This window comes from Rhamphochromis longiceps, linkage group LG15 (genome assembly GCF_057381845.1).
Source record: "Rhamphochromis longiceps isolate RC_006_pf linkage group LG15, R_longiceps_female_GT1.1, whole genome shotgun sequence".
Lineage (NCBI taxonomy): Eukaryota > Metazoa > Chordata > Actinopteri > Cichliformes > Cichlidae > Rhamphochromis > Rhamphochromis longiceps.
This window is the reverse complement of record NC_140571.1, coordinates 1,371,038-1,382,236: the sequence shown is the minus strand read 5'-3', so window position 1 is coordinate 1,382,236 and position 11,199 is coordinate 1,371,038. Positions and strand designations below refer to the sequence as shown.

The following is an 11,199-nucleotide window of genomic DNA, read 5'->3' as shown; positions in this document are numbered from 1 at the left end:
ATGCATACTTCTGTGTCGCTCTGTTGTCACTGTGGTATTCCAACAAGCATTACCTAAAAGTCCAAACTGCTTAAAATGACAACATCTATTCTATGTTGATGAGTGGATCACATGCACACACATCAAGCAGCTGGTTTATTGTTTGTATCAGATGGTCACAAAAATTATCCCGGAGAAAGCCTGTGGTAAAAATAAGCTTGAACTCAGGCAGCATCCGAGATGAAGACAATAAAGCGGTCCACAGTCTAAGCCATAAGTGACACAGTGAGAGTCTGTGAAATGCCAAAGTGCTCATTAAGTATTATCAGCTTAATCTTCACTTGTCAATACAGCTTCTAATTAAACAGCAGGTCACACGGGATCTTCAGCAGGCAACAGAATGCTGTATAGACAAATAAGAAGGTCGCTGCGATGCTGCAGTGCCACCGTGTGGTTGATTTTGTCAAGTGAATTTCAAAAAGGAGTCTTTTTACTAGGAAAATCAATTTTTGGACATGTGTTCAGCAAAAAAAAAAAAAAAAGCCCCCAAACCATTTCTGATAATAAGTGCGGTGCAAGACCGAGCAGCTGAAAGCCTGTGTAACAACGGGGATTACAGGATTTAGCTTTATCTGAAACTACGGCCCTGAGTCTTATCAGATTATTCTGTGGATCTGCTTAAATGGCGTCTTTAGGAAACTGTGTCACAGATGAAGAGTTGGTCCAGCCTTATGTGTCCCTGTTTGCCTCATTAGTGGCAACTGGGCTCATGAGCATGTCGGAATAAGAAGCTTGTGCTGCAGTGACTCAGAGGTTCATCTGACTGAGGATGAGGCAGCAGTACAGCAGGACCCACCAGACCAAGAGCATTTCCAGCTCTGACAGGGTCACTCCACAAGAGGCTGCTGAAGGCTGAAGAAGGGATCCTTCGTCACTGCTGGAGACAAACGAAGGAGTGTGAGGTGAAGGTTCTGCACACACTGAAGCAAGCACATCGAAATCGGGAGTAGCAAAAACTACATTCAAATGCAGATATCTTTTTATAGTGTTTATCCAAACAGAAGCTTTAACGATATCATATCCATGTTAACTCTTTACCTTGTTTTCTACGGCTAGATTACAATAAATAGCATCCTGGGACTGGCTCATCAGACTTTAAGTTAACTTTAAGCAGCCCTGTGACTTAATAGAAATCCTAAAACACGCTCGAAAGTGAAGCATGTTTCATATTTCATATATAAAAACACTAATAACTCAAACTTCTCAGTGTGACGATACTGTTTAGCCAGGTAAGTGCTTTAGACATGAAGAGGGAGCCCCCCCCTTCATCAGTAGGTGGCACTATTGAACTGAAAAACAGCCTCTATAGAAATACTCCTCTGGGCCATGATCACACTGTGACTGAGCGCTTTCCAAACCAGGCTGCTGTTTGCACAAAGACCCTTTGACAGTAATGCGACAGTATTTACTCGCTTTATGCTGCAATACAAGAGACACAGCAAGTGAACAGCAGCTGTAAAAGGAAACGATGCTCATCATCTGTGTGGAAGTCGCGTTGTTCCAGACATTTAACGAACTTGTCTCCGTTACCAGTGTTATTACTGAGTCACAGTAAACTGGAAGTCTTGGCAAATGTGGTGAATTATGTTTCTGCTGATAAATGGTTACCTGGGTGACCGAGGGGTTGACCTGCAGGCAGGAGGCCAGACACCTCCGAGTGGGCGTGTTCTGGGACTCTCCTCCCCATCGTGCTCTGTCGTTGTTGTCGTCATCTCCTCTCCAGCTGCTGATTTAACTTCATCAGTGTCTCTCACTTTTTCTTCTTTACACTTCCTGCCACTTTCTTCTTCTGTGTCACTTCTGACTTCACAGGCAGCCTCATCAGTTATTATTTTTCCATTTACTTCACCCTTAAAACTTTCTGAATTTGTGCTTTTCTGGCTCTTCCCATCTTCTTTCATCACAGCAGCATCTTGGCTTGCATTCCCTACATCCTGCCCTCCCACCTGTCCACGTTTTTTGGAAAGCTCTGCATCTCTTCCGTCCTCGGTGTCTTCCTGCCAACGGGCCACTTCAACAGTTGCTTCCGCTGCATTGTCCTCTGTTTTGTCGACCCCATTCTTGAACATTTTTGCATTTTCCATCTTTTTCCCCCTTTCTTCCTCACAATAATCACCATCATCATTGCTCTGTCCTCTATTAGCCCGCTGCTCTTCATGCTCCTCTGTGCTTCTACTTTCACCCTCTGGCTTAAAGTCAAGCGCTGCTCCACCGTGTGTCATTTTGCTGAGATTTCTTTCATTTTTGTCAAAATCAAACTTCCTGTGCACCGCTGACTGGGCTGATTCAAGCTCAAAATCAGCCTTTTGTAAAAAGGAGCCTTCCTGATATTTGGATTCTTCTTTCATTTCCTCTGCTGTTTCCTCTTTGACCTTTGGTACTTGTCTTTTCAGCTGATTATATGGTTGAAACACATCTTTATTCAGCTCTAGGATGTAGCTATATGCATCCTCCTCATCTGAATCCAGCGATGGTAAGCTGTAGATTCCTTCCTCGGAGCTTAAAGAATAGCAGCTTTGTGCTCGTCGCTTGTCGTAGCCTTGATCCAGTCCACTGTCCAACCACAGCTGGACCTCCTGGCTGACTATGCCAGCATCCAGAGGACTGGGTGGCTGTAAAGTGCTTCGTGCACTGCCTTTCCTTTTTTTGTAATGTGAGTCTGAAGCAGTCCCAGCAGGCTGGTCGGAGGTAGCTGTTCCATTTGTGTGAAAGGACGGAGAGCGGGGACTTCCTGAAGATCTCCGAGACCAACGCTTCCACAGAAGCTGCTCGCTGCTCTTCTCCAAGCCTTTCAGCAACACCTGGACTTCTGGAACATCAGCGTCAGTCTCTTCAAAGCTGACTGACTCAAGTGATCCAAAACTGGGAATCTCGGGAACGTCAATATCTGGTGTGGGAGCCTGTAATATAAGCATGTCAGTGATAGCAGAACCAAAGAAATACTGCTAGCATGTAATAATGTCACACTATGAAGGTATTAGTAAGTGCTTATTTTGTCATTTATATCTCGTTAATCCTTCTCAGTACGTCATTTATGAACAGATATGTTTATCCATCTGTTACTGTAACAACAGACGTTACACAGAAGTCTGTAATTGTTCTGAAAATCAATGTTTTTACGTAAAAATCCCCTCAAAAACTATTTTACTCATTTGTACAATGATGTCACTTATTTTTTTTAAAAAACTATTACTAAACTACATTTTCTAAACAAAGACACCTTTAGATTCAGACTTTCAGGAGCACAGTAGGACTTTGCTACGTCAGACTCCATAATAAAGACTTTAACTGATCAAGCACACACATCCACACATATGCAATAATACTAAGTGCAATAATCCTTCTGTCATCGTTGTATTTTTACTCAGTTGTATATAGTATTGGTATTTGTATTCTATTTTTATCTTATTGTATATTTATTTTATTTTATTCTACTGTATATAGTATTTTATTCTATTCTATTCTGTACAGCTGTGTACTGTATTTATTCTTATTGTATTCTAATTTTTGCCTCATAACTTTTGCACTGTCCACTTCCTGCTGTGACAAAACAAATTTCCCACGTGTGGGACTAATAAAGGTTATCTTATCTTATCTTATCTTATGAAACAGCGACGCTCTGCTTCACCTGTTCTGAGTCTCTGAGCTAAGATGACGGGCGGCCGGTGGCAGTTTCAAGAATAACTGAGTGATATAAATGCATTTATTTATTTATTTTTTTATATCTACCTCGCTGTAGTGAGACTGTAGTGAAGGTGAACTTGTGCTGCACTAACCTCATCTATGCCTGAGTGACACTTTGGGAACATGGAGACGTAGGTGATGATGGACTGCTCGTCTGGTGAAGTGCACGTCACATCTGCAGGGAACGATTAAAAAAATCATAAAACACTTAAAAACATAAGCGTGTGTGTGTGCGTGTGTGTGTGTGTAAAACAAAGCTAGGGGCTTGTAAGAACATATAAATGGGCTGATTGGTGCGTTTCTACTCTCCTGTAGCCACATTCACACAATCACACAAGCACTGCCTTCTATGCTTTTAAGTGCTCACTAACATTCACACTGTGATGGATGCATCAGAGAGCAGCCAGCGGTGAGTATGTTGCCCAAGGATGCTTGGCATGCAGACAGTGGCAGCCAGGGACTGAACCACATATACCCTTTACTGCTTGGAAACATGCTGTATATGTACCACGTGGGCCCTCAAAATAATAACTTGCATATCGTGTGGCCCTGTGGAGGTGAAGGTTCCTGGTTTGGGGGATGGTTGGTTGAGTCAGGTCTGGGTTTATTTGAAATTTATGTTAACTAAATATTGCAAGAGGTTTACAGTTTTTGCCCGTTGCTTGAACACTATAAACCCATGCTCAGACTAAAGTAACACAACTTGAAGCTTTTGTTACCATACCTCAAACACATGTACCCATACCTTAAACAAAAGCGCTGCTTTGCACCCCAGTACCAATTATGCAACACACATGGTCCTGCATGCTACACTCTATTTCATACATAAGACACTTCGCTCACAAAATGAAATTTCCGGGTGCCATTCGGAAAACACATGTATCCAAAATACAAAACACATCGGATAATTGCAACCACTCAAATACACACCTGAAGGCACTTACTTGCAAAACCGAACACCAATTAGCCAACTACAAAAAGCCCTCAGCGTAGCCATTTCAAGAACTTTGCAAGCATGGATGGAGGGAGAGCAAGAGGAAGAGGTAGAGGAGGAGGAGGAAGAGGAGGAGAAGGCCGAAGAGGCCATGCACGGACCCATATTTCTGATGAAATAAGAGCAACTTTGGTGGACCATGTCATCAACCATGGCCTGACTATGAGGGAAGCTGGGCAGAGAGCCCACCCACATCTAAGCCGCTTCACAGTGGCATCTGTAATACGAACATTCCGACTAGAAAACAGGTCTGTCTTCACCTCCATACCTTCTGCTCTACTCAGATGGTTTCATAGCACTGTTCTACAGTATATCACATTACCATATCAAGTGTACGGGGTGCTAATGCTCCTTTTGCAGCCAAAGTGGCTGATTCCTTATATTGAAGTACAGTGTTGTACAGTGGATGACACAGTACATACAGTAAAGTACTGTAAGAAAAATAAGCAAAGCCATGACAGTATGTGGTTGTATTTCTCTAGAATGACTCGAAGACCTTCTGGGGGAGGACGGCAACGCCTGTTCACACAACAGCAGGAACTCGCCGTTGTGGACCTAGTGAGGGCAGACAATGCCATCCGTCTCCACCAGCTACGACGGAAAATACTTGCAGACAGGCGAGTGTTCAGCAACATAGACCATGTGAGCATCACCACCATCAGACGCATCTTGGGTAAACACAGCATCACCATGAAGCAGCTCTACAGAGTCCCATTCGAGAGGAACAGTGACAGGGTCAAAGGACTTCGAGCTGAATATGTACGGGTACGTGTAACTGTCCCTTACATTTACAATAGAGTATTGGTGAAGTCCAGTAGCAGCTGAATATGTACCATATCAGTACCACATGGATCTATTCTGAGAGCTACACAGGTACCTGTGTGATGGGGTGAGGGTGCTGTATGTGTAGCACTGTAGTACAGTGATATGTTCCCCTTTTTTCCAGAGAATCTTGGCCATGGATGGAGCTGCACAGCCTCATGAATACATTTTCATTGATGAAGCTGGATTCGACCTGAGCAAAACAAGACGACGGGGTCGTAATGTAATTGGCCAAAGGGCAATTGTGCACGTCCCAGGGCAGCGCGGGGGAAACATCACATTATGTGCCGCCATATGCCTTCCAGGGCTTCTGCACCATCATGCAATACTAGGTCCATACAATAGCCAACACATACTCACATTTCTAGATGCTCTCCATGATATAGTTGTACAGAACAGAGCAGATCAGCCCAGGTTTGTGGTGATATGGGATCATGTCAGTTTCCATCGGCTGCTCTGCTCCAGGCCTGGTTCTCCAACCACAATCAATTTGAAGTGGTATACTTGCCCCCTTACTCACCATTTTTAAACCCTATAGAGGAATTTTTTTCGGCTTGGAGATGGCGAGTATATGACCGCCAACCACATGCCCGCATGCCTCTTCTGCAGGCAATGGAACAGGCCTGCGGCGACATTCAGGTGACAGCAATCCATGGATGGTTTCGACATGCAGGAGGATATTTTCCCCGGTGCCCAGCGGGAGAGGACATTGCTTGCGATGTTGATGAGGTCCTGTGGCCAGACCCCAACAGACGGCGGGATCCATGAGCCCACTTATGCACAATTGTCATGATTTTTTGTTTACAGTATAGTGTTTTTTCTATTGCAGTATTATTGTGTTGTGGTTTTTTTTTTTTTTTGCTTCATCTGAATTCATGGTACTGCAATGTACAACATTGGGTAGGTCTATTTGCGTTTTTGGTTGTTTGGAAATGTGTCTCCTGTAAATGTGCCTTCTGAATAAACAATGGAAATCAAGGACTGCAGTGTTTTATGTAAAGAAGACTAGTGTGTTCCCCCTGATCTGTCAGTGTTTGCATATGATGCAAGTATGTGTCATTTTGTCAACAGAGTTACATTTTGACAAAGGAATGTCAGGTTTTGACAGCAGAGTTTAGGTTTTGGGAGTAGAGTTTCATTTTGGCACAGATGTGTATGGTATATTTCCCAGTGTTGTGTCGTGTTTACTTGTGTTTAGAGTTTTGGCACAATGAGCGACGTTTTGCCAAATGTGTTCAAGCAACGGGCAAAAACTGTAAAATGTGATATTTGTGGCTTTCTCTAGAGACAATGTGAGTCCACATGACTCTCATTTTATACATTTTTCATGTTCCTGAGTCAGGACGTTTTTCTGAACTCTTCAAATAAATAAATAGGTCCGTGGTTGGTTCTGTAAGTAAACTGGTTCAATAACAGTCCTGACTCAGGGCCATGCTGTTGTATAAGCAGGGCCCTTCATTCATAAGCGTAACACTGTGTACGTCATCTTCTTGCTGCAAGAATGGGGGCGTGACAGTGGGAGCTGTGGGGGCTGTGGGATCTGTGGGGGCTGTCCTGTGCTGTCTGACAGCTTCCTGTATCCTGTTGATTTTTGCGCACCAGCTTGTGCCTTTTCTCCGTCCACTATACGCTCACCTCAGAGAAACATTCAATCATTTCCATTTGTCTTGTCAGCCCCCTGGGCTTGAATTTCATATATGCATTTATAGAAGACTTGTTCTCATGTTTACAGTTTGCTGTAAACTGAAAGGAAATCTCTCATCACTCTGGGCACATAATCAACGTGGTGATTTTTTCACCTAATATGAGAAATCTTTTACCTTCAGGCTCCAGCAGTGGCGGTACATCCAAGCTGTGATGGGCTATCATGAAAGCCTGCCGGATGTTTTCCACTGGATCTCGATGAAAGCTTTCCCTCAGGTCAACCATGACTGGGTTTATGGACTTAACCAAAGCAAGAAATGCCAAGCCGCTCCTCCAGCTCTTCCCAAAGTCCTTCACGTCCACCCCGTACCTGCAAAAAGTTTAAAATGCCATTTAATTAAATGACAAGTGTGAGCCATCATTCCAGCTCAATCTAAAACTATTCTGATTTCTAACAAGAAAGCTAATTTTGGGCTGATGTAGGGTTAGGATACGTTTACCACCTATTAGAGCTCAGAGGATAAAGTAACCTGCTGACATTTTGTTTCATTGTTTGAGTGGGAATATGTTTGGGCTCAGTGTTAATTACATGACTTTGTAAGTGTTTTGATCTTTTTATGCTCACTTTGATGTGCATCTTTGGACCCATTGCAGGAGCACCTTGATTGCTTTCCCATGATACTTTGCTTCCCTGCCAGCCTTCCTGCCTTTACTTGGCAGAGTGCTGCAAGAGTATGTGCCAGGGTCACTTGGCTGGGGTGAGAGGTCATTAGAGGATGGATAACTGCTCATTGACAAGGCGGAAAGGCTGGAAGACAAATGCTTCTGGAGGCCTCCCATCACCTCCTTTACCTGTGTAGGAGTAACACAGAGGTGTGAGTCGGTGATAAATGGCTGGGCAAGAAGTAAGATAATACATTAAGACATTTGACTCATAGATGATAAATCCAACCTGAAAGTGCAAGATGATGCTCCAAACAAGGTGAAGAACAACAGATGGTTTACCATCAGCAATTCCAGAAGCATCAATGCCAAGCAGCTTTACCTGGCAGATAACAAGGAAACATCGATCACAATCTTGTTATTCCTGATTTGAAATCATGTCATTCATACATGTCAGAGCAATGTCACGGAATCTACAAGGAAACACTCACATGTCTGTCATCCAGAAAGACCAAGGCCTTGGAAATGTTGTTCAGTCTGAAGATGCGATGAGAGGAAGACCTAAACCTATAAAGCTAACAAAGTTAGACGAGAAAAAACATCATCACTGTTCAGGGAAATGAGCTGGTTGATTTTATTGCTGTTAAGAAGACTGGTCCCATTTATATAGCAACCCTGAACAATGACGTTACAACCAACAGCTCAGCATGAAGACAGTAAACTGGGAGACACTGCTGGCTTGGCTTCGACTAAGCGTTAGGCTTGAGACTAATTAAACAAACAAAGGAAATGACATCAGCAGTAATTAAAACATTTCCTGTCTCTGGCCATGACAGCAAACTCTTTTTCACAGGAACTGTGCTCCAGCGTCTCCTGGTGAGTCTCTGCTTCCAGGACTCCTGCTACGCTTGCAGTGGCCAAATTTAAACAGGCTTTGGCTAAATCTTTCTTGAACAGCATGATTCTTACTAGTCTGCACCCAGACAGCTCCTCCAGCAGGCCCATGAGTATTTTGCCATCCTGAATGTCTGTGAACAGGTCGTGCACTTCAATAGGAGGGTCCCGCTGGGGGGGAAAAGCATGACCCTCATTGATAAGCACATTTTTTTGAGAGTGATCTGATGAACTGATTTGTGCCTTACTCTCTGCAGAAACACATTCATCCACCTGGTGAAGGTTCTCTTCTGCACTGCTTTTCGTTCATCTGAGGAAGAGAAAACAGGGCCTTGGTACACCAATATTTAAATAAAACATGAAAATGGCATCAGCAGTGATCAGCATAACGTTAATGGAACGCAGTGTAATGGGAAATCGTTGGTGTTTTATTCGTATGGTTGTTATTGTGACAAATATTAGTAAATCGATTAGCTTTTAGCGCTCACTAGCCACCCTAAACATTGCAGTGGACTAAGTAACCTGTGCACACCCACAGCACTCTGGCAGGAGCGAGACACTGTGCCCCACTGGCCACAGAAGAAAGAATAATAGCCCCAGGCACTGACCTAGCCTCCCAAACATGATCCCAATCAGTATCCACAGGAGGCACCAGAATTATTCTGATCCACGAGGCCCCACCCTGCAAGCACAAGGACGCAAAAGATCCACGTCCAATGCCCTGGTGCTTTTAACAACAAGTGACCTGTGTCTATGTCACGGCACATCAGAGCGGGATAGAGATTGGTAGGATATGACGCAGCTGGTTTTTAAAGTTGTGTCAGTGTTAATCTAAGAAGAATGCAGAATATTGAGGTATTTAGTAATTAAATGTCCATACTCTATTTTATAGATAGACAGTTTACATGAAACCCAACTGAACAGTGCTGGAGAAGGAACATTTTTATAATAATTAAAAATTTGATACTAAAACACTAAATGATTGGGCAATCGAATGACACGAAGCCAAGAATACCTACCTGGAAAATTCCCTAAGAATGCAGTCAAGGAAGCAGGAGAGCAATGATGGTCCTTTTTGTATTCTTTTCAAAGGTGGCCTGTATACACAGTTATTTAAGTAAAACCCACCAGGATGAGACTGTACCTTGAGATGTGTATTTATCATTGAGCTCGCTCGCTGAGTTTGTCTGTGAATCCCAGCTGTCCTGCATTCTCGTTTAGACTCTTGGCACATGATCCATTATGAAGATAAAAGTGAGAATAAGTCAAAATGTCAGCAATCAGAGGCACTCCACGGTTTCCTTAAACACTCATGTTGAAGTAAAGGCAAAAGAGAGGCGGTGTATCTTGCCCCAACACGCTGAAACCTCCCTCTGACGCGTTCTCCCACCACTCCCACAAGCACAGCGTGAACCCGACTGCAAGTCTGTGGTTTATGAAATCCTGTATGTAGTGGTGGTCACTCCATGTCCAGGGGTCTGTTTGCATGTAAGAACTCGCTGTGGTTTCTGTTTTCACGTATAAGGATGTCGTTCAGAAGATCTCATGGGTGAATGATTCATTAAAGTAAACACACATATTTCTTCATAGCTCACCTGGCTCAGGGTAAAGGTACGAGCAGAGGAAGCCAAGGTTCCTGTGATGTATTAATCAGTCAAAGAAAGAAAAACAGAAAATTACAAATCTTTTTAGAGAGATTTGACAAAGTGTTTGTCAAGTTTGATAGCACTGGAATTTACCTCTAATATTTCCTGCAGCAATGTCTTTTATCTTGCAAAATTACTACATTCCAGAAACAGGTCGAGTCTCACAGGAAACATTCATTTCCAAAAATCCAAAACTAAGACAGAAACAATTAAAAATTAAGCTAAAAAATATTTATCACAGAAATACAAAACTATAATAACTTTGTTCAACAAGCGTTTAATTCTTTATAATCAAAAAATTGATCCGTTTTCTGGGACACCCTGGTGTTGTCTTTCACAGTGAAGATGATGTAAATATTGTGAATGTTGTTATTTGCATTTCATCTAAATATTGTAGCTGTTTCCTCGTGGGTACAACATGACGTGTTCTTTGTGCCCTCCACTGATTCCACTTTTTAATCATAGAAATAGTTTAGTTTTGGTTTGTTTAAGCTTTGTGGTTAAACACGTCCCACCCAGTAAAGTAACTGTGTTGATCCGTCCACAGACCTGACATCACACAGCATGTCTGACACAGTTGAGTCGCAGGTCTTTATACTCTCCTCTACAGGTGTGTCTGCAGGAGGGTTATGGGCTGAGGTCAGTAGTAATAAGGGGGCATTAGTCCAAGATGGCGGCCAACCAAACCGGTTTCGTGCGTGTGCGCGTTCAGGTGTGGAAACACACAGGGCGTCAGAGGGGTTATATGAGTTTATGTGTTTTTAACTGGGTTTTAATTTAATCAAACCATAGGGTTTTTTAATTAAACTATTT

At 43.0% G+C, this 11,199-nt stretch overlaps 1 protein-coding gene across 2 annotated transcripts; it reads right to left on the bottom strand.

Moving 5' to 3' along the window:
• Positions 1-437: 437 nt before the first annotated feature.
• clmnb (calmin b) lies at positions 438-10,140 on the bottom strand. Of its 2 annotated transcripts, none has more exons than XM_085382805.1 (10): positions 9,885-10,140; positions 8,989-9,050; positions 8,816-8,911; positions 8,338-8,421; positions 8,136-8,228; positions 7,809-8,035; positions 7,360-7,553; positions 3,816-3,898; positions 1,648-2,939; positions 438-913 (listed from the first exon to the last, which is right to left on the bottom strand). In XM_085382805.1, exons 1-10 carry the CDS (start codon positions 9,949-9,951, stop codon positions 787-789), a joined length of 2,325 nt encoding a protein of 774 aa, XP_085238931.1. In that variant the 5' UTR covers positions 9,952-10,140; the 3' UTR covers positions 438-786. The 2 variants fall into 2 exon arrangements, with proteins under 2 accessions (XP_085238931.1, XP_085238930.1); XM_085382804.1 differs by having other exon boundaries at positions 438-916; positions 9,885-10,092.
• Between the last annotated feature and the right edge of the window lie 1,059 nt (positions 10,141-11,199).

What these genes read in the sequence shown, in the direction of transcription:
- clmnb (XM_085382804.1), bottom strand. Translation starts at nt 9,951, where the DNA reads ATGCAGGACAGCTGGGATTCACAGACAAACTCAGCGAGCGAGCTCAAT. An exon ending in TGATAAATACACATCTCAAG is followed by an intron (nt 9,051 to 9,884) that starts GTACAGTCTCAT and finishes TCTCTTCCTCAG; the next exon opens with ATGAACGAAAAGCAGTGCAG. An exon ending in GTCCAAAGATGCACATCAAA is followed by an intron (nt 7,554 to 7,808) that starts GTGAGCATAAAA and finishes AACTTTTTGCAG; the next exon opens with GTACGGGGTGGACGTGAAGG.